This window comes from Panthera uncia, chromosome A2 (genome assembly GCF_023721935.1).
Source record: "Panthera uncia isolate 11264 chromosome A2, Puncia_PCG_1.0, whole genome shotgun sequence".
Taxonomy (NCBI): domain Eukaryota; kingdom Metazoa; phylum Chordata; class Mammalia; order Carnivora; family Felidae; genus Panthera; species Panthera uncia.
This window is the reverse complement of record NC_064816.1, coordinates 145,231,502-145,256,665: the sequence shown is the minus strand read 5'-3', so window position 1 is coordinate 145,256,665 and position 25,164 is coordinate 145,231,502. Positions and strand designations below refer to the sequence as shown.

The following is a 25,164-nucleotide window of genomic DNA, read 5'->3' as shown; positions in this document are numbered from 1 at the left end:
AGGGAGTGAGCCTGCTCACCTGCCTCTCCCAGAATTCCTCGGGAGAGTTCTCGGAAGGCACCATAGAAACCAAGATATGAGAAGAGCTGTCCTCACGCCTGCCCCAGGGTGGTCCTGGCCCCCCACCTCGGGTGCTCGTCTCCCCACGCGAGGATGGGTGGGCACCCCGCACGCTGTGGCAGCCAGATAAGTATTAGATTAAGACTGTGAAGCGTGGGCTTTGACACAGTCACTTAGTCACCACAGTGAAAACCAGTCTCCAGTGTAATCCAGCGTCCACACAGAAACTCTCTTAGTGCATATGCGCTTGGCAACATACTGACTTGGGGGGAGGAAAAGGCCTGGGGTGGGGCAGGGGGCAGAGTTGGGGCTGTTTGCTGAAAGGTGACAGGGACAGTTCTCTTCCTCCTCAAAGAGGCAGGATGCCCCAGCCCCTCCGGTCCTCCCCCTCCGTGCACCCGGCCCTCGGCCGGCTCCTCAGGACAGGGGAGGACGACCCTCTGTTCCTCCAGCACCTTCTCTGAGCTCCTGGTGCTCCAGCCCGCGTCCGGCTCAGGCTGTTTGTGATGGATTGTTCCTAAATTTCACTTTCTTGGAATCGAGTGCACGGACTCCCGCGTAGGCCTCGGTGTGCTCCTGTAGGCTGCCGAGGGATCAGAACCCACTCCACCTGATGGCCTCCTTGTTTCATTATTTTAATAGATGTCAGGCCTGCAGCGTTAACTCCTGCCCGAGTTTCCAGCTGGCTGGTCCGCCCCGCAGATTTCAGATTTGCAGTCTCCACGATTGTGTGAAACAGTTCCTTAAAGCAAAATACCTAAACCTATACCCGCACCTATACCCATCCCCATCCATATCCTCTTGGTTCTGTATCTCTGACAGATACAGGACTGGCTAACAAGGGAAAAGATATCATCAGTCAAGATACAGGTAGATACCTGACTGATGTCGGAAGAGTCCTAGGTGGGGAGGAAGGGAGGATAAGTAGCATCTGAGGGGATTTTAAAGCAACATATCCATCCCGGGCCGTGCCATATCCAGTGAGCCCTGCGGGGTGGGGAGCCGACGGCCGCTGGGGCTGAGGTGTGAAGGCAGGGGCGCTCCTCGCACATGGCTGTGGGGAGAAAGGATGCTGTATTCCCCTGAGGTCCACGCTGACCGGGGGCCCCCGTAGCACGCGATGCTCCAGGAATGAGGACTAAACAGGAGTGGGGTGGGGGCTGGTTAGAGCTGGTTAGGCCCGCATTCCTTGAGGACCTACTATGTGCCGGCACCTCTGTAGAGATTTCTTTCTTCCTTCCCATGTGCTGCCTTGTTCTTGGCTGCTGGAGTGGCTGGGGGTGGTTGTGAGCACAGGTGCTGAGCCCCCCTCTTTCTGCTCAGCACAGCCCCCAGCGGAGAGCCCCTACCTGCCCCCCCCCATTTTGGTTGTTTATAAATAGTGAAGCGACAGTCCTCGTGTATCCCCCATGGGGGGGCCTCGGGGGTGGGCTCGTGACAGGACATGAGGTGAGGGGCCAGCACTGGGGCTCAGGGCAGGCAGGACTGCGCTCGCGTCCTAACCTGCGCCTCAGTTTCTTATGTGGTCATGATGGGAAGCGGTAAAAAGCCAGGGAATCCTTTCTGTTCACGCTCGGTGTATTGGTGAGGGGTCTCCAGAGAAACAGAGCCAATAGGATGTAGGATGTGTGTGCACGCACGTGTGTACACGCACGTCCACACAAGCACGTCTACATATTACATACGTGTGCAGACACACGCATAGAGATTTTAAGGAATGGGCTCACGTGATTGTGGACGCTGGAATGTCCCAAATCTGCAGAGTAGGCGGACAGACTGGGAAGAGTTGCTGTCTGTGTCCAAAGGCAGTCACTGGCGATTTCCCTCTTCCTCGAGCTCAGGCTTCAGGGCTATTCGATCCTTCAACTGATTAGGTGAGGCTGACCCACATTAAGGAGGGTAATTATTCTGTATTTACTCAAAGTCTACTATTGTAAATGTTTATCTCATCTGAAAATACCTTCATAGAAACATCTAGAATAATGTTCAACCAAATACCTGGGTTCCGTGGTCCAGTTAAGCTGACACATAGAATCAACTATCACATCCCGTATGCGCGGCCAGGAGCCTCACCAGAAAGCACTCGGAACACTCTGGGATCTGGCTTGAACTCCATTTAGGAGTCTTTATTACCAGAAGCAGCAGAGGAAGCTGGTTCTGCCCCGAGGTCCTGTAGCTCCTACAGCACATGAGTGGTCAGCGCCGTTCCTGGGCTCCCAGAGCATGCAGGATGAGTGAGTGGCCTCCAGAACTCTCTAGAACCCACCAGAACTATGTCCTGACTCCAAAGTGTGCTGAAAGTACCCAGTGTCATGGCACCTCTCGGGACAGACCCTACCTGTCCTTTCTTGAAAGGCCCGTGGCCCGGGCTCCAGCCAGGCTGCCCCCAGGACCCCCGTGAAGAGGAACACAGCAGGAGCAGGTGTGTGCCTTGGCATCCGGCCAACCCCTCACACCAAACAACCCTGAGGGACTGACACGGGGCCACACTACTTTGCAAATACTTTATAACAATCAGAAACGGAAACCATCCAAATGCTCTGGGACAGCCACTCCAAAATGTCCCGGAAGGCCGAGGCAGGTACAGCTTTGGCTGTCGGCATAGTACTTGGAAGCCGCCCACCGCCGTTCACCCCCTCCCTTCCCAGCCCTTGTGCGTCACAGGTCTTCATCATCGAAGGTCTCCATGCACCTCAACATGATCATCTCATCGTCAACGGGGAGGTCTGGTTCCTGCAAAACACAGGGTGGAAGAGGATCAGTTGTTATTTAAGGAATCCAGTCCCCAGGCAGATGAGAAGGCCCCCATGTCTCCCCGAGAGTCCACCCCATCTCTTGCTGCATCTTCTCTAGCTTCCGGCCAGGAAGTAAGGGCTACGGGGGAGGGCGGGGGGCAGGTCCCTTTTCCGTTTCACTCAACTCCACACTCTATGATCTTCAGAAAGGGTTTTCTTGGCTGCTTTTCCATCCTGGGGGTTTCCAGGATCGCGTAAGAGGGGGGGGGGGGGGGTGGACAGCATCAAAGCTTGTTCCAAATGCCCATCAATGGAGGACAGTGAGTTATGCCATGGTGCACCCACCGAGGGAATACCATGCAGCTATTTGAAATTAAAGGAACGAGATGGTTCTCTCTCTGTGGGGTATACTATTTGAAAGGAAAAGAGTGAAGTACAAGGCAGTGTGCAGAGTAGACTATCATTTGTGTTTGAAAGAATATATAAATATCCGTAGAGTATCTCTGGATGGCTGCACAAGAAACTGGTGACGGTGATTGCCTTTGGGGAAAGGAATGGGGGCATAGCCAAGGGGCACTGGTAGGAGACTGAGTTTTCTTTGTATATCTTTTGGTAACTTTCAAGTTTTAAACTATGTACATGGGTTGACTATTAGATAATTTTTTTAAGCAGCAGCACGGTGTGTGTTTAGCAGGGGTTTTTTATTCCCTTTACAATGGCCCCCACTGACCTGACTTGCTATTACCTCTCCCCCTAAAAGTAGGTTCCTGGGTTTTGCTCTTCCTGTCTTTCCCCACCTTGGCAGAAAGTGACCCCTGTAGTTTGTTACCCTGCTGGTCAGGGGCCGGTCCCCTTGGGCCCCGGGAGGCATCCCTAAGCCCAGTCAACCACCTCGTGAATGTGGGACATAGTCCCCCGGTGATGGCCAGCTTGGGAGAAGACTCTGCTGACGTCCTCGCTCACGGTGCTCTACCGAGGAAGGCAGGGTGCGTGGGGAGCCAGCGTATCCGAGAGGGAACCAGGTGGTCTCTAGGAAAGTCATGTGGGCCCTTCATTCAGGGTGAAGACCACAGCAAAGCTTGAGAAAAAGAGGGAGTGGAGCACAGGGGGCGCCAGGAGGCCAAGCATCCCAGGAGGGGCCACACACTCAAGTCTGTGTCACACCAAGGGCTTGAATGTTGTTCAGAAGGGTCCAGTTCCCTAAGCCCCCGAAAATGGTGTCCAAGGCATTTTTGAGCTGCAGATTTGCAAAAGCAGCAGGTCGCGAGAGGTATCTGCTGGTCTTGGGTGCTGAATAGTAGCCTATCCACCCCAGTTCACGCCCACCTGGGACCCTACTTGGAAAGAGGGTCTTTGCAGGTGTAATAAGGATTGCAAGATGAGCTCATCCTGAATTTAGGGGGGGCCCTTAATCCAAATGACTGTTGTCTTTATAAGAAGATGCGAGGGACTGGGAGACACATGGAAGAGAGAAGGCCATGTGAAGACAGGGACCATGACTCGAGGGATTCAGCTGCAAGCCAAGGGCTGTGGGGGCCACCTGAAGCTAGGAAAAGGCAAGGCAGGACTCTTCCCTAGAGCCTTCTGGGGCGGCATGGCCCTGCACCTTCTCTAGCTTCTGGCTACATTTGGCCTTGATTTGGTCTTCTGGCCTCTAGAACTGTGAGAGAAGACATTTTTGTTGTTTTAAGCCAGTCCTAGGTGCTGTCCAGGTGCTGAGTGCTAACACAGCCTTCCTAGGACACCATACAGGTGCTAATTAGAGTTTCATCCAACGACCTCGGTCAAGCTGACAGGGGAGGTGGATGGGGAAGAGAATGAGATTTCCCTCTTTATACAGCGTATGATGAAGGCTGGCGGCCTCCTGCCCCAGAGCCACCTGGCCAGCTTGTTCAAAATACGCATTCTTGGGGCCCTGCCTCACAACAGTGAATGAGAATCTCGGGTGCCGGGGCACCAGGAATCTGCATTTCCGGTTAGCTCCCAAGAGGATTCAAGTTCGAGCATCTCTCTGCTTTATACGGATACCCAGTCCTGCTTGGTCTTTCTTTTCTACCATATGCGGGGAAAAGGAAGCAGGGAAAGCAAAGACTGGCCTCGGTAAAGTGGACTGACTTTCCTGTGTCCAAGAGAAGGCGGACACAGCAGTAAGGGCCGGACGGCCAAGAGCTGATGGGTGGTGCGGAGCAAGCGGAGGGGGGGCCCTGGGCCCCAAGTGGAGATTCAGAGTGGTCTCGGCAGAGGCAAGGAAGGGTCAGTAGGAAGAGGGCCGCTAATAGGATGATACCTTAACCTATTGAAAAGCTGTCCTAGTTATTTTTAGACAAGCATTGTCATTATTACTGCTTACTTTTTTATTTCTTTTAGTTTTTTTTATGTTTATTTTTGAGAGAGAGAGACAGAGCATGAGCAGGGGAGGGGCAGAGAGAGAGGGAGACACAGAATCTGAAGTGGGCTCCAGGCTCTGAGCCGTCAGTACAGAGCTTGACTCAGGGCTCGAACCCACGCACCGTGAGATCATGACTTGAGCCGAAGTCGGACGCCCCTATTGCCTACCTTTTTAAATTAACAGTTGTGTCTTTGCTAAATTCGGAGAGAAATTCCTCGGTTATGAATCTGAAGCGGCCTGTGCCCTTGGTGCCTCACGCCTCACTCCCTTCCCCGCGTGAAAATTTCTGGAACGTACCTTCTAATGAAGACACAGTCAGCTTTTGGGAAGCGGAAATTAATGCCCTTCAAAAGCTGACAGCAAACATTAGCACAGGGGCTCAGAAGATGACAGAACAGCTCAGCCCCTCCAAAAGCTGTCACCCAGTCACACAACATTTACAAATGCCTGCCAAGAGCCAGGTCCCCATCTCAGGCCTGCCCGGGGAACATCCGTCAGTCTCGTCCCTCAGCTTCCCTGGACATCTTCTATTCCCCAGGGTGCATCAGGCTGACTCTCGTCTCGAGAGTCCTTTCTGGCATCCTGCGGGAGGTGAGCGGAGGCCTCCCATCGCTCTGCTCAGTCCTACCTGTTTTAACTGAGTGTTAACGCAGCAAAGGCCTTTAAAAAAATCGACGATCTGCATGTAGAGCTGAAACTTCTCCTCTGGATTTTCTGGGTTGCTGCCGGCAAATGCTGAACTGACAAAGGAGAAGAAACAGCAAATATTTAGAATCCTAATCTTCGGCCTCGGCTGGTACCCCCTAAAATATGTGGCTTACAGGGTGAACCACGCACTTGGAAGCACCCGGCTGAATTCTCAGACAGCCTGGAGGTCTGCCTTGCCTCGGCTTCAATGGAGCCCACGGGAAAAGAGAGACTACAGGGAGACTGGCTCCTGCGCCCTAATTTAGCATTCTGAGCTGTGGCCTCTGGAAGAAGGGAGCTAAACTGCCTCTGTCCCTCAGGCTCGCCCTCGCATAGCCATGCTCCACGGTCCTGGTCCCCCTGTGGCAGCTGAAGGAGCTCAGGGGGCATCCGCCACACTTGGGCTCAGTCCCCTGAGATGCCTCCCCTCGGTAGGTCTAACACAGAGCATCAGCACGGAGAAGGCCTGCTTTGCAGACTCCTTCCCGCTGCCTTCCCAACAACTTCAAAGCAGCCTCAAGTCATGCGGGGAGAGCCTGCATGTTGACCTCACTTCCCCTGGGACCGAGGTCCCACAAGCCGCGTAGGAACCCTCCGGCAGCAATCCATGCCTTTTCCAGGGAGAGCAGGAAACATTTTTAATAGGTTGTTCTCGTGTTCCATCGGCACAGTAAGGAGTTCCAGGTTGGCGAAGTTGTCTCCACAGCCCAAGCCCAGCTCAGAAACAGGGACATCCATCCGCTTCCAGCCCGTTTCAGCAGAACCAAACCCCACACACAGCTGAGAGGAGCTTGAGTCACCTCATCAAACAGCTTTGGAGAGTTTGGACAAGTCTGTTGAGGCCGAGTGGAGCAGGCAGGTGGGAGGGACACAGGCTGATGTCAGGTGACCGGGGACAGCCTGGCCGCATGGCCTTGGCGGAGAGTGGGGATATTTGTCGGGGTATGAGGACAGGAATGTCTCCTCACTCCCAAAGAAGAAAAACTAAATAATCGGGATTTTTTTTTTTTTTTTTTTTTTTTTTTTAGCCATGACACGGGCGCAGGTACCTGTGCCTATAGGTTAGAAGACCACAGCTTTCCAAAGCAACAAAGGAATTTGCGTCCCAATCAAGCTCTCTTTGCGAAAAGCCCCTGCGCTACGGATTTAGTCAAGCTGCTTGTTTGGGAGTCTCCCCAGATCCTATTTTGTGTCTTCTCGCTTCATGGGGTCAGCTGTCCCCTCCTCCCCTCTTCCCACCTCCATCCCCAGAAGCACCGTGAAAAGCCACTTCTCCCCTGTCCAGCTCAGGGCACGGCCCGTTTCCACATTGGCCCAGCCTCTCGGGGCGGGGTGGGGGGGCCGGAGCCCCTGCCCACCTCTCAGACCAGACAACCGCAGCAACCTGCCCGTGGCCCCCCTCACCCTGGGAAGATGGTGCAGTGTGCACAGCCTCGAGCTCATGACCCGCTGCGTCTCAGCCCTGGGCCAGGATGGAAGCATTTTCTACATAGAAGAAGCCTCAGCTCAGTGGCACGATCCTAGGACCAGCCCGCTTCGAACCACAGACAAAAGTGGATCTCTAAGAACTTCTGCGGAATTTTGCGCCCCTCTGTGGGGCTGCAGGGGAGCGGCCCCTAAGCATCCGCACAGGGGTCCACACACACACTCACACTCTTTCATACCCCTTTCCTCACCTAGAGCTAGAAGTACTTGGAGCCTCACTTTTGTCCAGGAAACTTGCCACATCGAAGGCATCTTCAAAGAGTATCTGAAGGAAGGCACAGAACGTGATGTGTCAGCACTAGTTTGGCACCTGCTCTGGGCCGCTGGCGGACACGAATAGAAAGGCTCTCTCTTTAACCCTCACTCCCCAAAGGATGGGTATGTGAAAGCCGGGGCCCAAACACAGGATCTCTGCTTGGTGACCTTCCCAGGCCGTGCACAGTAAGCGCTTGCCCGCCCAGAACAAAGTGCCAACCCCAGAGGTGGCCACAAGGGACGGGGGAGCACCAGGGACTGCGGTCTCCTCTTTCTAAAGAAGGTGGGAGCCCAGGCGTGAGACGCAGCAGCCAGAGTCAGGCTTCAGTTTGCCCTGGGAGAGGGCTCATCTACACCTCCCGAGATGCAGAGGCCACACGAGCCCAGGATCCCCAAGCTGGCAGTCATCTATCAGCCAGGACAGCCCTCCGAGAGGTTGGGGGCCCTGGGGTGAGGCTGCAGGAGGGCCAGCTCCCAGTCCTGCCACTCACTAAGCCGTGTGACTTCAGACAAGTGACCTCATTTCTCAAATCTTCCTCTTATGTAAAGGGAATCACAATAGCGCCTACCCACAGGGACACTGCAGGAATTAAATAAGATGAGGTCGGTGAAGCACCCGCCTCCGAAACGTTAGCTATTATTGATATTAATCTGCTTTATAAAAGAAACACATGCTCATCGTGAAGATTTTGGAAAATAGAAACAGAGAAAGAAATGAAAACCACAGAGAAGCCATCCCACCCAGAGAGGTCTATTGTTGACACATTGACCTATTTCCCTCTGGTCATTTCCTGGGGCGTGTTACATTGGATATTTCGATTTTGCAGTCTTGTTGTTTAGATGGCTTTCAGTCCTGCTTTTGTTTACTTTCTTGAAGAATATTAAATATTCCACAGGAATGTGATATATACACTTAGGAATGCAAGGATTAGCAAATAAAAATGCAGGATGCTTCGTTAAATTTGAATTTTAAATAAAGAATCGTTTTTTGTTTTTTGTTTTTAGTATAAGAATGTCCCAGATATAGGGCAGGACATTCTTATATAATTTTCACCAGGGACGCCTCCCTGTGTCTGACACCCCATTTACGAGGGCAGTCACCCTGAGAAGAGGAGAGGGAGCTCTCTGGCCCATAGCTGGCAGGTTCTGGGAGGTTCCATAGGGTCTCTCCCCTTACCTGAGACACTGTTCTATCTCTGGAGGTCTTGTGTCTGTCTTTCTTATCTTCTTACAATTTGCTTCCCCTGAACTGAATCCCTTGGGACTCTGGCCATGTGGATGGCCCTTCTTCTTCTTCTTCTTCTTTTTTTTTTTAATTTTTTAAACGTTTATTTATTTTTGAGAGAGAAACCGATGGCAAGTGTGAGAGGGGCAGAGAGAGAGAGACAGAGACACAGAATCCAAAGCAGGCTCCAGGCTCTGAGCTGTCAGCACAGAGCCCGACGTGGGGCTTGAACTCCCGAGCCATGAGATCATGACCTGAGCTGAAGTCAGAAGAACTGACTGAGCCACCCAGGCACCCGATGGCCCTTCGCCTGATCTTTTAGACATTTTATGATGAACCTTCTTTCTAATATCCCTTTGCTTATCTCCAAGAGGGTCTGGGAAGAGGTCACTGAAAGGACCAGCCCAGAAGCCCATCCACTCTGTGTTCTTCCCCAGCAGGTGGGAGGCAGGGTCCTGGGCCTGAAATTCCTGCCTTTGACCAGTCAGCCCACTGAAGTTCCGGGCCACACACTGTCCTCAGCTGTGTATACGGCTCTTGAAGCTAGCCTGGCCGGGGGTAGGGGTGCCCTGCCAGGCTCTGTGGTCCTTCTGGAGCACCCAGCACACTCATGGGGCCTTGGTTCTCAGACCCTCCCAGGCACACCTGACCCTGCATCCAGGAGCTGGCCCCAAACACAGTTGTTCTGCAGCAGAACCTCTCCAGATGGACCAGGAGCTATAAAGACTTCACTGCAACTAAGTTGGAAGCCAGAGTAGTGACTGGCCCTGCTCTGGGTGTAACTGTTCTCTCTTCTGTTCACCTGGTCACCCAGCCCTGGGTTGGCCCAAGCCTAGGGATGGCAGTGAGGCAGAGCCCTCATCTGGGCACTGCTGAGGAACTCTGCTGCCAGAAGAATGTGAGCCCTTAGCCCTTTCTGGAAAAGATCAGCTGCTTCCATGATTTGGGGACATTAGATTCTGGGTTGGGTCTGCCCTTCCCTGAGGAAAGGTTCATGCCGCAAATGCACATACACGCCTGTACACATCGGTTTACAGCTTGAAACGCTTGTCCGCACATTTGGCATATGTTTTCCTTTCGCCTTCTTTGTGTGAGACCTCAGGGCCAGGCGATTCGGGGCTACAAAGACATCGAGGCTGGCTGACATGCCTTGGGTATGAGGTCTTCAGCGACTGGTTTCCTGGCCCCGCTTTGACCACTATGGAGGAGAACTCAGGAACTCTCGTGGTGAAGCCAACATTAATGGACAAATAGGTGAGAAGCCCAAGTCCAACTGGGGGAGCGGAGGGGACATACACAAAAGCTGACTCACTGTTGCATATCTGCACTGAGAGTTCCTTCCAAAATGCCCTCATGCATCAGTCACCTGGGATGTTTGTTAGAAATGCAGGTTCTGGGGCGCCTGGGTGGCTCAGTCGGTTGAGCTTCCGACTTCGGCTCAGGTCATGATCTAGTGGTTCACAGGTTCGAGCCCCACATCGGGCCCTGTGCTGACAGCTCAGAGCCTGGAGCTTGCTTCGAGTTCTGTGTCTCCCTCTCTCTCTCTGCCCCCCCCCCCCACTCGTTCTCTCTCCCTCTCTCCTCTCTCTCTCTCTCTTTCAAAAATAAACAAACATTTTAAAAAATGAAGGTTCTGAGCCACCTGAGGGGTCAGGTACTCCACTTCAGTGGGTCTGAGGTATTAGCCAGGTACCTGCCTTTTTACTAGACTCCACTTGAGAAGGATCAGGGGAGATCACGGAAGGCTGACCATAGACAGGTGACCAAAGAAAGATTTGAAAAATTCTTTGATGAAGGAGATACAACCTCTGAAGCAGGAGCTGAGCATCCTGGACAAGCCACCTCACTCCTTAGGCCTCATCAGTAAACCGTAAGCCCTGGACTAGGTGACTGACATCCTGTTGCTGTCCGGGCCCCGGGCCCTGAGGGCTGGGCAACTTCCTGGACGATGGAGTATTTCAGGGCTGTATCCCCGGGGTCCCAGGCACTGCAAAGCTGTCTGGCTCTAAGGCTCCCCACAGAGCCACAAACATCTCCTCAAAGGGACCACCCACTAAGGGGTGCTTGGAAAGTCAGGGCAAGCAGAGGGGTGCGGCTGACCTGGTGGAGGCCATGGTTACTAAGTGTCCTGCAAAGCACAGGACAGGCGCAGAGAGCACAGAACTGCCTGCCCCAAGCTAGAGAAGCAGGTCAGAAGGGCCGTGAGGCGGCAGCAGCCTCCTGAGGCTGTTCTAATTCTGGAAGCGCAGCTGAGGGGCCCGCTTCGATCTCAGCATTGAGTGACCACTAATGCCACCAGACACACTGCTTTGAGAGGCCAATAGTCGATAGTGAATTCCTCTCTTTTCACTGAATGGCAGCAATGCTCTTGGGGGTGGGAACTGACCTCCTCTTAGGGATTGGGCCTAACCGGTCCAAACATAATACGTTCTCGATGATGTCAGTCATTGGCTCAGTAATCTGGCAATCTGGCCAATGGGAGGGCAGGAGAGGTATGGCAGAAATTTCTGGAAAAGGTCTTCCTTGACCATTAAGAAAGAGCCACATGAATCTTTCTCTCTCTTACCTGATGTGGAGGAGGGACTATACAGCTCAAAGGCTCCTAGCTGCCATTCTACAGTCACACGGGAAGGTGGGGAGGAGAGACAAGGTGAGGGGTCAGCCTTACGATGAGGCAGAGCAGGGAGAGGGGAAGGACCAAGTCCACGGTGACCTCACTGAGACTAATGGGAAGCCCTCCTGACCTTGGGACTCCCTGCATGGGAGAAGCACCTTTCCCTTCATGGTTTAATGAGCGAGTAACTGTCAGCGAAAACAATCCCAGCTGATAATGACCTTTTAAGCCTTCTCTTCTATGGTCCCCGTGGAAAGCTCAGGAAGCAGGAGAAAAAGGAATGCCATTCTGTGGTGGTAGCGCTTAGGCCGGGAAAATCAGAAACACACGGCTTGAGTCAGAATTTAAACACTACCTCACATTTGGTAAATGACCCCAAGCAGACCCCTGGTGTCTCCAGGCCAAAGGCAACGGAATCGTTCCCACGCACTCCTCCCCCTGACCCAGAGACGGTCTGCTCACCTCCTCTGGGGTAGAGACGAGTGAGCAGCTGGCTCCTTGGCTGTCAACCCCACTGTCCTTCACGCTGCCCTCGGCACAGCCTGCCTCCTGATAGGTACCAGCAAGGCCTAGGAGGCCGCTGTTCCTCTGTGCCCAGGCCTGCAGGAGACTGGTCTTCCTCTCCTCAGAGAGGTTCTGCCACAGGTGGGAGATGGCTGCAGAGACGATGGGGAGTGTCACCTCCTGTGAGGAGACAATCCCATTCCCGATCAGAAGGTCCATCATCTGTTTGTAAAAGTTGAGATACCTGGAACAGAAATGGCGTCATCTCCCAGACCTGAAGCCAGTGGCCGAAGGTCCCTCCCCAAACCGTCTCCTCAGGTGTCCATTAGTGGGGTGGTCCACACCACACGGGCAGTGCCACAGCTCTGTGGTTTACCAGGGGCTTAGCCTTTCTAGTCTGCATGCCCCTGACACTTGGAGAGCAGAAGCCACTTGGGGGGCCGTGGAATGATATAGATCTGGGCTCCAGGGTCCTTCCCCCACGTCTTCCCAGAGTTTCCATGGAGCTCTCTGCCTAATAGAAGAGAGAACAAGGAGCCCACGCTCCCTGCTCACCTCTCAGCCCATGGGAAAAGTGCTTATAATTCTAAGCCCCATGTATGTGCAGCCATGATATGACACTTGCTTTATTTCAGGGCCGGAAAGGCTCAGCTGTGGAGCGAGCCTCCTTCTATTGGCCTCCAGAAGCCAACATGGCTGCCATGGGTCTTAAGTCTGTGGAGGGGCAGTGGGTGGCTGTTGGAGTCCAGGCCAGTCATCCACTGTATTTCTTACTATAAGACCAGTAATGCAGCTGGTGTGTGTGTGTGTGTGTGTGTGTGTGTGTGTGTATGTGTGTGTCTGTGTGTGTGTGTGTATGGGGGTATTTGGTCCTCCTAATCCCCATCATAGCCCCCACAAAGTCACCCCAAATAAATACCCAGTCTAAGTAAACTCAGTGTATGTGCTGTGCAATGCAACTTCAAGATTATTTCTCTAGCTCTTCTGCCAACCCCATCCCAAGCCCCTAACATATGGAAATTCTGGAGCTTCCTTGATTTGGGGCCTGGTCTGGAAGTGCACCGGGGATGCAGCCTGCTGCAGACAGAGCCTCTGACCCCTTCCCCACAAGAGTTCAGGCCATGCGTGAAGCCACCCTCCCAGCCGTTCACACCGTTCAAATTCCATGAGGTCTGGCAACAAGGTGACTGGGGAGTGTAAGGGCTCCACTTTCTTCTCTTCTTCCTCTTCCTCTTCTTCCTCTTCCTCCTCTTCCTCCTCTTCTTGGTCTTCCCCCTCTTCTTCCTCCTCTTCCTCCCCCTCAGCATCCTTCCCAACTGCCTCGATTGGGCACCAGTTGGCAGAGCCATTATGACAAACCTTATTTGAGACCAGGCTGGTGAGAAAACAGAAACAAGACAGCCACAAACTAATGCCCCTCATGAACACTGACACTGACATTCTGAACACAATTTTAATGTGAGCGTGTGCACGTGCGTGTGTGTGCACACATCACGACCAAGTGGGGTTTATCCCAGGAATGCAGGATGGCTGGCTCAAACTTTGATGAAATTCCATCAGTGGAATTCACTGTAACAACAGACTTAAAGAAGAAAAACCAAACGATCCCCTCAATAGATGCCGAAAAGCACTCCTCAAAATTTAACATCCATTCATGACAAAGACTCTCGGCAAACTAGGAATAGAAGGGACCTTCCTCAACCTGATAAAGGGCATCTGTGAAAAACCTACAGCTAACATCATACTTAACCGTAAAAGACAAAATATGTCTCTGCTAAGGTCAGGAACAAGACAGGGATGTTCACTCTTACCACTTCTATCCAATATATTACTGGAGGTTCTAGCCCGTCCAACAAGGCGAGCAAAAGAACAAAACGATACACAGATTGGAAAGGAAGAAGTAAAACTGATTTTATTTATAATCTATGTAGAAAATCCCAAAGAATCTCCAAATATGTGACTAGAACAAAGAAGGGTGTTTAGGAAGGTTGCAGGATACAAGGTCAATATATGAAAACCAATAGTATTTCTATATTCCAGTGGTGAACAACTGGAAATTGAATTTTTAAGAAGTGCCGTTTGTAACAGCACCCCAAAGCACTGAATACTTAGGTTCACACCAAAACCTCAACCTCAAAAAGAAAAAAATGGGTAAGTTAGACTTTATCAAAAATTTCAAATTCTGCTCTTCAAAAGGCAGTTTTAAGAGAGCAGAACAGCACGACACGATTTGGAAAACCAGGATTTGTAACCCAGAATCTCTTCATCTGATAGGAGTAATCTCCAAGGCATCATGTTAAGAAGCAAGTGCACCAGAAGAAAACCTGGGAAGATTCTTTTATTTTTAACATTATTTTTTTAAATGTTTATTTTATTTTTTGTTAACGTTTTTATTTATTTTTGAGACAGAGAGAGACAGAGCATGAACAGGGGAGGGTCAGAGAGAGGGAGACACAGAATCTGAAACAGGCTCCAGGCTCTGAGCTGTCAGCACAGAGCCCGACGCGGGGCTCGAACTCACGGACCGCGAGATCGTGACCTGAGCCGAAGTCGGCCGCTTAACCGACTGAGCCACCCAGGCGCCCCTTTAAATGTTTATTTATTTTGAGAGAGAGAAGCAAAAAAAGAGGGGTAGAGAGGGATTCCACGCTGAGTGGGGAGCTGGACGTGGGGCTCAATCTCGCTACTGTGAGATCATGACCTGAGCTGAAATCAAGAATTGGACGCTTAACCAACTAAGCCACCCAGGCTCCCTTCTTCTTTTTTTTTTTTTCTTTTTTAAATTTCAGAGCACAGGAAGCCTTTCTGAGTAACCATAACAGATGGACAGATGAGACTTCATTTTTGCGTGGCCAAAACAAAAAGCAAAAACATCAAAAGCAAAATAATAAAACAAACGACCAAAGGATAATTATTTGCAAGTCATATCCTAAAAGATGGCTGGCTAATTGCTTGGTCTATACAGAGGACTTCTACAGCCATGTGGGAAAAAGACCACCAACCCAATAGGAAAATGGGCAAAAAATAGGCACTAAAGGTTGCCAAGAAAAGAAATACAAATGATCTTGAAGGAAGACACTGAATTTCACTCCTAACTTAATGAATTAAAATTCAATAACTATAAAATATAATTAATCTATTCCTGAGCTGATGCCACACTTTTAATTGCTGTAGGTCTATAATCTATCTAGAGAAAAATCCTAATTATTATGATTTAAAAAGAAATGTAGCCATTCTCACATGGGCACATGATGTAAGTATCGATCAGATTTTAGTATGGGATACAGGGTGTATCTTAACTTGGTAAGGGAAGGATGGCTTACGGAAATGGATGGGGTTGGGATCAGTGGCTGATCATTTAGGAACCGCCAATGCAGTTGTCTGCCTCAATGAGATGATCCCTCCTTTGCTGATTGCACGGTGGTGCCTGGGGGTCTTACCTGTGATTTCCAGAGTACATGCTGGCATATTCTGCCTTGACCTCCTCTAAGCTGTTTGCATTCCCGTCCTCCAGCTTGAAGGATTCTATTGGGGAGGTGAAGGCAAGGGTCACAAATGGGGAGGCCCAGCCTCTGTCGACTCCCTCCTGCCCTTCTGATCCAGGTGGACCGTGAGTGGTCCCTGAGCCCACCCAGATTCGGGTTAGGGTGTCAAGGGTCCAGTTTCACCTCTTCTTCTAGAGGTAAGGGGGAGAAGTTTCTTAAACCGGCCCTTCTCAATCAAGACACCAAAAGTATCCCTTGTAGAATTCGGTTTCCACCAGCTTAGTAAACCCAAATTCCTCGACAGCCACTGTTCCCACACTGAGTGCCAAGAAAGGGAGCCAGGCTCTGCTTTTGGGCGTGATAAGTACCGGTCCGCTTCCTCTCTGGTCTCTCAAGATGGGATCAGGTACCTGATGGCTTCCGTCTGTCCTGCCAGACTGTAAGCTCCCTGAGTGCAGGGGCACGAATCTCCTTGCACTCCTGGCTTCAGCACAGTGCCTGGCACACGGTCGGCACGCAGGAAATAACCTGCTCACTTGGCTTAATCCAATCGCTCTGCTTTCGGTGGAAAGACCAACCAGTCTTTCCCTGGGAAGGAGACGGGGGTGGCCGACAGGGGTCCATTACCTTTCATCTTCAGAAGATTGTCCAAGGTTTGCTCCAGCTCCTGAATATGATTCTTCGCCTTATTCAAAACCTGCCACTGGGAACCGAGACAGACAATGCTGAAAAGCCAGCCTTCCACCCCCGAGGCTGCGGTCTCGTGGACACAGGAGTCCGTTCCGCAGGCTGACGCCATGCTCCCTCAGATGCAAAGTCACATTCCTTGACATTGTCAATAAAAAGGTCGGGAAGTTTGTTCGGAAGCATTTAATTTGTATTCTGGAGACGGTTCTCACAGAAATGCTAAAATATTTGGCAACAGGGCTGTGTTCTGCAAACTACTAGGGCATCCGAAGGGCAAACAGCTATATATGCTCCTTGAAGATGGAGTGAACTGTGGCCGAACAGCAGCCCCAGGCTGGCACCAAGACCCAGAACTAACTTCTGCTCAGTTATCGCAATGAGCAACTGGCTGGTTAATATGAAATAAATAGTTCTTATTTGCTAGATGCATACACTTCAGCTGATCAAAAAACACCAAATCCCCTGTCAACTTGAACTCTGAATTTCCTGTTGCTGCAGGGCTAAGTCACAAGCATTCCCCTCCTCCTTCTCCCCTTCCTTCTCTCCTGTGTGTAATATTCCTTTAAAAAAATTTTTTTTAACGTTTATTTATTTTTGAGAGATAGAGACAGAGCATGAGCAGGGAAGGGGCAGAGAGAGAGGGAGACACAGAATCCGAAGCAGGCTCCAGGCTCTGAGCTGTCAGCACAGAGCCCGATGCGGGGCTCAAACTCATGAACCACGAGATCATGACCTGAGCCGAAGTCGGATGCTCAACCGACTGAGCCACCCAGGCGCCCCTATTCCTAAAGTCAAATGGTGATTGCAAGATTATGCAAACACAAGAAATGCTAAATACTGTTTATTGGCTGACCACCGATAGCTGTCCAGAGTTCCATACGTTCGTCAGGCAAGTGCAACAGGCAGAGCTGTGCGTTCGGCCCCTGGGGACACAGAGTAAATCAGATGGCACCTGCTTTCCAGCAGGAAGGACAAGGCAAGCGTGGAAACGACTTGTAACACAGGCTAGAATTCAGTAGGCACCAAAGGGAGTAGAAGCCGAGGGCCGTGGAAACGCGTGGGAAGGGACACTGATTCCAGCTGGAGGCATCCAGACGACCTAGAGCACGGCAGCCGAGCAAGCAGGCCGAGCTGAGCTCTGGAGAGCGCAGTGTCTCGAAGGCAGGCCTCCACGCAGGGACAGAGACGGGGTGGCTGGGGACGTGGGCCGCCCCAGGGGACTGGGGAAGCCAGGTGTGGTCAGGGCCGGGGCGGGCAGTGCGAGAGGAAGCCAAAGCAGCCACGGGCGCACAGCCCCGGTGCTGTCCCAGCGTCCCGCCTGGTGCACAGAAAGGAGGCTTGAGGGGAGCGAGAAGCACGACACTCTGCTGCCCCCAAAACCGCGACAGGAGAATGCAGTTGATGGCGAGATCTCGAATACTCCTTTTATTTTATTTTGTAAATGTTTTTACAGGTTTATTCATTTTTTGAGAGAGAGAGAAAGAGAGCACAAGCGAGTAGGGGAGGAGCAGAGAGAGAGAGGGAGACACAGAATCCGAAGCAGGCTCCAGGCTCTGAGCTGTCAGCAAGGAGCCCGATGAGGGGCTTGAACTCACGAACCACGAGACCATGAGCTGAAGTCAGACGCTTAACCAACTGAGCCACCCAGGCGGCCCTCGAATACTCCTTTTACCTGGTTCCCAGCATCTCAGGCTTGTTCTTAATCAGGATGAGGTGAGGCCTTTCTGGCCCTCTGGCCCAGACACCCCATGCTCACTTGCAGTCTTAGAGGGCCAACACAGAGCCATGGAAGCCGGGTGCTTCCAGAATGTTCTTGGCAGGCTAATTAGGACCTTAGTTCTGGGTTGAATTATATCCTTCTGAAAAAGATATGTTGAAGTTCTAACTCCCAGAACCTGTGAATGTCACCCTGTTTGGAAATAGGTCCTTCGTAGACTAAACTAAAACGAGGTCAATAGAATGGGCCCTAATCCATCCAACGTGGCTGGTGTCCTTATTAAATGGGGAAATTTGATGCAGAGACAGACATGCACAGAGGGAGGATGAGGTGAAGACACAGTGAGAAGATGGCCAAGAAACTGGAGTGGGGCATCTCTAAGCCAAGGAACGCCAAGTAATTGCTAGCAAACGCCAGAAGCTGGGAGGCAGGCAGGCTTTTCCCCTAGAGCCTTCAGAGGGAGGGAGCATGGCCCTGTAGACACCTTGATTCTGGACTCTGAGCCTCTAGGACTCCTAGACAATACATTTCTGTTGTTTCAAGCCACCCTATTCCTGGTATTTTGTTAGGGCGAACCTTTTCTTCATGCCTATGACGAAGGCAGAATTCAGGGCTGTCCCTCAAGCAGGATGAGGGAAAAAGGAGAAGAGAGAGAACACCTGGTCTGCCTGCTGTTTCCTGGCTGTGCCATTCCAGGCAAATTGTTTACCTTTCTGGAGCCTCCATTTCCTCCTCTGTAAAATGAGATCAGAATGGAATTGTGGCAGATAAATGAGGTAATACACTAGTAAGTGACCAAGACGGAAGCCATTATGACAATGCCACATCTTTCCACGCAGCGATCTTATTAGGTGCCACGACAGGCCTCTGAGGAAGCCGTTACTGTTACCCGTGTTTAAGGGAGGTGGTGACGGGAGCCTGGCAAGTACCTTGTCTCACATGGACCCAGGCCAATCCGCCAGGCTCTCCACCACCACGTCACGAGGTACAGACTTTAGGGGGTGCAAATATAGAGGAAAATGTAGTTTTCCTCTATATTTGACTTCGATTATTTACTTTGGGGCCCTGTTCTTTCTCTGGTCATGCTGCCAGTCTGTGCACACTACTTCACTGGCCAGTGACAGGGACTTTGGGTTTTCGGCGCATCCCTGGGCACAGGTAGCAGATTCCTCCTCGGCGAGGGGACACGGCGCAGAGCTATGCCCAGACGGGCTCTTTGCCCTGAGCCCCCGAGCCTGGCTCAGCAGAGAGAGGAGGAACAGTGGCCCCCGCACCTCTCACCCTCCACACCCTTCTACAAGAGCAGGCAGGATCTCTGTTCAGATTCTTTCACCCAAAAACCCTCTGGGCCCTACTCGGCATCTTGCACAAAGGTGCTTGAGGTACCACTCAATCAAGCCACAGTCACAGAGGCCCTGGCCCCGTGCCAGCTGACGAGGAATTCTTGTGTTGGCCCTCAGTGAAAGAAGGCTGTGTTAGCTCCAGCAGCAGGAGGCTGGGGGCTCATGCCCCTCAAGCGGTCCCTGTCCTTAAATGCGGCTCCGCTGAAACCCACCAGCCCACGAGGGAAAATCTGCTGGCTAGAAACTGTCGCAGGCAACCGGCTGGTCTCTGGAAAGACCACCAGGTCTGGAGCCGGGAGCTGAGGCCCTCCTCCCGGCCCTGCCACCAACTAGCTGACAGGTCCCTTCGGACCCCTGTGCCTCCGCTGTTCCAAGAGGGCAGGGGGAGCGAGAAGATCTCGGGGCCCTCTCCCCTACTGGAGACCTCCTATAAGGCTCCTCCAATAACACGAGCTCTGTTCCTTCTAGCACCACCACCCGAACCTTCCTCCATGCTCTGCCAGAGGCACTAACAGGCAATAAAGAAGCTATCGAGGGAGAAAGGCAAAATCAAGAGCAGGAACAGATAAATGCTTACCCAGAGGGCTCTGCTGCCTTGCGGAAAAGATCTGGTTGGTGCCCAGAACCAAGTCGCACGCACGTGCGTGTGTCTGTGTGTGTGTGTGCACGCGTGTGTGCATGTGTGCGTGTGTGTTTGAGTGGAGAGGCAGGGTCCCGGAGCAGATGCCAGAGGTCACCCCTGTCCGCTCGAGGGACAGACACAGGAGCCACTAACCAGGCCTCTCGGGGTGTTATTTCCCTTCTGATGCCAGGCTTGTCTGCTGCGGGCAGGGAAGGTCCAGCTCACGCGTCACCCACGTGCAGCCACACACCGTGCACCACGAGGTGCCCGCCTCTGATCACTGACCCCATCCCGACTGCAGCCCTGAGGGTGGGGGTGGGGGGACTGGGGGCTCCAGGCCGGTCCCCACCTCACCCCACAGTCCCTCCACGTTGGAGACTTTTCCTCCCACACCCAGGTCCCCTTACCTTTGAGGCTGTGAGATCAGACTGGGAGTAGACCATTTTCCGGAGGTTGCCGAACAGCCCCACCAGGGTGGCTCGGTGGCGGGCCTGGGACAGGCGTCGGCGGGCCACCCTCGGCTCAAGCTCCCACAGCTGTGCCAGGGGCCAGGGTATTGCTCTGCCACTGGGGTTACTGCCTTCTCCAGAGGTCGCCATTACAAGCTGCTATGTAACAGTATGCCCTTCTTTGGCCCTAAATAATAAAAATACAGTACTAAAGAAAGAGGAAGGCAGACTGAAACAGAAAGGGGTTACCACTCCCAAGTAACAGGTCCCAAACCGATGAATATAATCAACAACATACACAATAAAGAACAGAGGACACAAAAATCCGGAATTTAAAATGGACTCCTAAGAACACAAGCTGCTCATATTTGACTTACAGTTGAAGGGCACTGCTGCTTTACCCCAGGGATTTTCCAGAACGTTGCAGGTACTCACCAGACACTTGTTAAATTGACTGGCCGTGGCCAAGGAGAGCAAGCCATACCCCTGAGATCTCATTCCTTACAGTCTGTGAAAAGCTGAACAGGCATGTGTCCACACCCTTTGAGGTCTTTCCTCCCATGAGAATGCACCCCTCTTTGATCTAGGTAGTGGTTACACGGGTATATGTACAAAAAGAAATCCATCAAGGTGTGTCCTTAGATTCGTGAATATATATATATATATATATATATATATATATATATATTCGCGAATATATATTCACGAATATATATATATATATTTGTGAATATATATATATATATATATTCGCAAATATATATATAATCTCAAAAAAGGAGAGATGCACTTTTCTACCTGTGAAAGCAAAAAGTCACATAATGACAGAGATTTAGAAGCAGGTGTGCCTTGGCCTGCTGTGCATTCTGAGGATGATCATTAGGTTGTCACATCTGAGTTTACAAAGCAGGAGCCCTCCCCTAGGAGAGGCAATTCTGGGATGGATCCATAACAGTTTTAGTAAAAGACAGGGACCAAGGTCTCTTACCTGACTCATAGACTCCTCCTTCAGGCACTCACCCCACCACCCAGAGGACAGCCAGCCCTTTGAACAGAGGGGCCACATCTTCATCACCTCTGTACTCCCAGAAGGTGCTCAGTGCTGGGGTTTTGAGTGAATTCTAATGGAAGCCCTCCACTGGGTCCCAGGCTTCCCTGAGCTCGGTCCTGCCTGCCACCCAGGGACATTCCATGACCTCAGCCTGGGGTTTGCTTGTTTTGATGTATGTCAATCACCTGGGGGACTGTAGAAAATACACACGCCCAGGCCCCACCTTGAAAATACTGGTTCGGAATCTACTGGGCCCAGGCATCTGGTGGGCAGCCCGCTCCCCAGGTGATGCTGATACCTTCACGGTTTGAGCCATCACTAGGGCCCATACAGCAACACCTCTCTCCACGCACCACATCTGGCAGCTGGGAACGAAGTCTCCTCCATAGAGGGAATGTCGGGGAAGGGGGCTTGAGAAAGCATTCCCACTAAGTTCTACAGGGAGAACCAGCCACAGAGATAGTGAACCCAATCAGGCAGCGTGGGATTTGTAAAACACCATTTAGATCAGAAAACAAATCTACCAACAACGTAATTTTCACCAATGGGTCTATTTTCCCTCTCTTTGCTTCTCAAAACAATGGCAGGAAGATAGTAAGTGGGTGCCACTACGTCTGTGGGTGTCTGTGCCACTGATCTGTGAAGCTCCTATAACATTTATTACCCAGAATGCCACCATCAGTGCACAGAGGACAGCCGCAGAATCTGCACAGGCCCATCCAGCCTGATGGCTGGGTTAAAAACTATAGCCTCACTTCCCAGACACTGACAAATCTTTAATAGGGAGCAAAGTGAAACAAAGAAACTTTTGATTTGCCTGGGGAAGAAATAAAAATCTTTTGAACCGAAGAGCATAGGTTTTCTTTAATTGCTTAAATTAAGAAGAAATGAATGTGCCTGGACAGCAGGGAATTTAGGTCAGTGAGCAGAAGTAAAATAAACACTAGGATTCTCCCAGGATCTAGAATTCTCTAAGGGTCTCAGAATACTGACACCAAAGGCCCCTGGGCTTATGGGAAATCTGAAGCTCTCGCGGTGCCAATGCTGGTAATCGGGGTTTCTCCCAGGCTTCTCCACCCAAACACACTCCACCCAAATACCTGGAGGGCTGTGTGGTTTCAGTCACAGGATAAGGGTTGTGACCCCCTGCCTCTCGCAAAGGGGACGGACCCCCTGGGCCAGTCTTCACTGCCTGCCACTAGGGGTGAAGCCAGTCCCAGAGCATCCTGCCCACCTGCCGAGCCGGGGCCTCTGCCTCACCCTGCCTGCCCCAGGCGCCCCGCGGTCAGGAGTCTGAGATAGTTTCCCCCTTGAGGCAGGAGCAGGGCAGGACGCCGCAGGGATGAGGGGAGAGGATCCTTCCCTCAAGCCAAGCAGATATGAAACTTGACAAGACCCTGTGCAATTTTAAACGTCCTGCTCCTAAATGCCATCCTGCTCTCTGCTAGGAATGAGCTGGTAGGATCTCCAGAAGGCATGCGTCTCGAGTTGTCTTTATTAACTTGCGCTGTGCACCTAACAGGAGCTGAGGTGTAAGTATTGTTCAGACAGAGCTTTTTGTTGGGATAATACAGGTGGATCTGGCCTGTCCGCACCTGTGGTCTGTGTCAGGGGGTGGCTCACGGGGTGAGTACCGCAGAAGCCACAGTCTCGGAGGGGGGAGGGGAGAGCAAGACCCTCCTTCTGCCTTTTCCCCAGGTTGGCTCTTCTGCTAGGAAAGGGGGAACCAACTGTAAAAATGAGATTGAGAAGGGATCTTTTATTTACGACAGAACAGAACAAAAACAAACCTTTCCCCCTAAATGTCCTGTGCAGGGGCCACGTGTGTTAAGGAAACTGCCCCCAGAGGTATAAGGACAGCAGAGTCCCAGACTCTGTCCCCGGGACCTGGAAATCTGCATTTTGATAGCAGACTCTCCCATTTTCCCTTCCCTCACACCAATAACAGAAACATTTGCTCTCCTGCCCACCACCCTCTATTCTGTGGCCCCTGCCTGTCTGCCCTGGGATGCCGCCCCTCCTTCTGTCCCCTGCCCCCCAGTCTCTACCTATTGAGAAGTCAACCTGTCCTTTTATTCCTAGTTTAGGCCCCAATTCCTCTAAGAAGTTGGCCAGCCCCATCCACACTGGTTTCTAACTTAATCTTGTTTTGCCAACAAATTAGTAAAATCCTTGGCTGGGATTAACGTATCGACATCTAAACCGTCCTTCGCACGGCAGGTCAGAGTAAGACAGGATAGGATGACGAAAAGACCTTGGAGGCAGGGAATAACAGCTAGTCCGACCAAAACCCAAAAGCCCTCTCTGGATCCTAAGTATAACGATCTCTTGAATTCAGTTTTTGGCCAGATCCACAGTGAGAGGCACACATCTCAGAAGCTTAAAAAGCCTTCGAAGGGGATGCTGGAGAGGAGGGGAGGGATTACCCAGGGGCAAGAATCTGGATACCTCTCCTGACTCCAGAAACTGGCCACGTTTGGGGGATGAGTGTAAATGTTTGGGCAACCAAAATGTGTGAGAATCTTGGAAATTCAGGACAGAGCTAGTGGGGGGGGGGGGGGCAGGGCACTAGGCCTAAGAACCCACCGTGGGTGGGGTGACGCTGCACTCAGAGCTGGTACCCGGCCAGTGGGATGAACTGGTGTAGGGCAAGGCCGGCTGGATTATCCACTGGCTCAAGACCTGGACTGGACCTCCAGCTCCGTGTTAATCTCCCGTGTGACTTTGTATGAGCCAAGAAGCCCGAGGTCTTAATTTGTCTGTACAAAGGAGGGGAGAAAGTCTTTAGAAAGTTTGCTGCCTCTGTAAGGTCACTGTCACGATTCTATGACCACCCGGAGCAAAGGCACGCAGCACGAGCTACTCCTTTTAGCAGAAGTGGAGTGCACGACGGAGTGGGAAGCTGAATCTGGGAAGAGGAATTCTGGGCTCTGCAGCCCTGTGGACAGAGGTTTGCTGGATACTTTTTCTGCGAAAACCCCATTCATTCTGCAGGAAACCCGGGCCAAAGATAATAGGCATTTCAGAATGCCTGACATATATTCCCTTTTAAAAGCTTTTCACTGTGTTCAAACCTGTGGGTCAGACCAGCAAGCACATCGCTCTGCAGTCCAACAAAGTCAGTAGACAGCCTCACTGACGAACTCTTCTAGAAAGGCACTGGGACGGTTCATACCGTCCTGCCTTTTTTTTTGCTACTCCTCATCTGCAGAGCAAAGCACACTTTCAAGTTACCTTTCTCGACTTGCCTATTGAACACTAACCCGCTCCTATCAAAACACCACTTAGTACACACTTGGAGTCGACATTTTAAAAACTCCCTACACTAAATTTTTGAAAAATATGACCTCTGCCTCTTCTGCGATTCAGAGAAATTTTCATCAGTTTTTAGCATCACTCCACGAAACGTTTGAGTGTGACGCTTATGAGCACACCCTGCGCGAAAGTACACAATAGGCTGGATAATGTTTTGCAACTCCCAGGCAGCTTCCTTTGGTTCCCTACGCTTATTACATCACGTAAAAGAGAAAGCCAAAATCATTCTCAGAACTCTGTACTTTGTCACGATGCCATACACACACGCCCGCTGAACGTCTGGCCCCAGACCTCAACGTTCACCTGCTCGGATCACGGGCACGCACAGCCCACACCTGTGCATGAACACCCACATGGCCAAGTGCACCTTTGCGAAGATGAGCCGGCGCAGTGATAGCAGCGGTTGGTCTATACTCACGCGCTGCGGGAGGTGCGTGCCCGTGCACACGACGTCCCCTCTCCCAGGACATGCGGGAGGTTGTCTGAAGCCCTGACTGCCGGGACAGTTGTCGCTGGCCTCGCGCGCGAGCCAGACTGGGGA

General features: G+C 51.7%; 2 protein-coding genes across 3 annotated transcripts in view; one reads left to right on the top strand and one right to left on the bottom strand.

Moving 5' to 3' along the window:
* The window catches only part of LOC125930170 (solute carrier family 23 member 1-like), a 54,179-nt gene extending 48,845 nt beyond the window's left edge, over positions 1-5,334 (top strand). Inside the window, exon 13 of the mRNA XM_049641911.1 lies at positions 703-5,334. Coding sequence (XP_049497868.1) covers positions 703-794 — 92 coding nt within the window. The 3' untranslated portion in view covers positions 795-5,334. The remainder of the gene's footprint in view (positions 1-702) is intronic.
* On the bottom strand, positions 2,703-25,164 carry STRA8 (stimulated by retinoic acid 8). Of its 2 annotated transcripts, none has more exons than XM_049641908.1 (9): positions 25,042-25,164; positions 20,216-20,444; positions 16,067-16,142; positions 15,395-15,479; positions 13,108-13,329; positions 11,913-12,198; positions 7,548-7,621; positions 5,813-5,924; positions 2,703-2,793 (listed from the first exon to the last, which is right to left on the bottom strand). In XM_049641908.1, exons 2-9 carry the CDS (start codon positions 20,405-20,407, stop codon positions 2,719-2,721), a joined length of 1,122 nt encoding a protein of 373 aa, XP_049497865.1. In that variant the 5' UTR covers positions 20,408-20,444; positions 25,042-25,164; the 3' UTR covers positions 2,703-2,718. The 2 variants fall into 2 exon arrangements, with proteins under 2 accessions (XP_049497865.1, XP_049497866.1); XM_049641909.1 differs by lacking the exon at positions 25,042-25,164 and adding an exon at positions 24,927-25,021.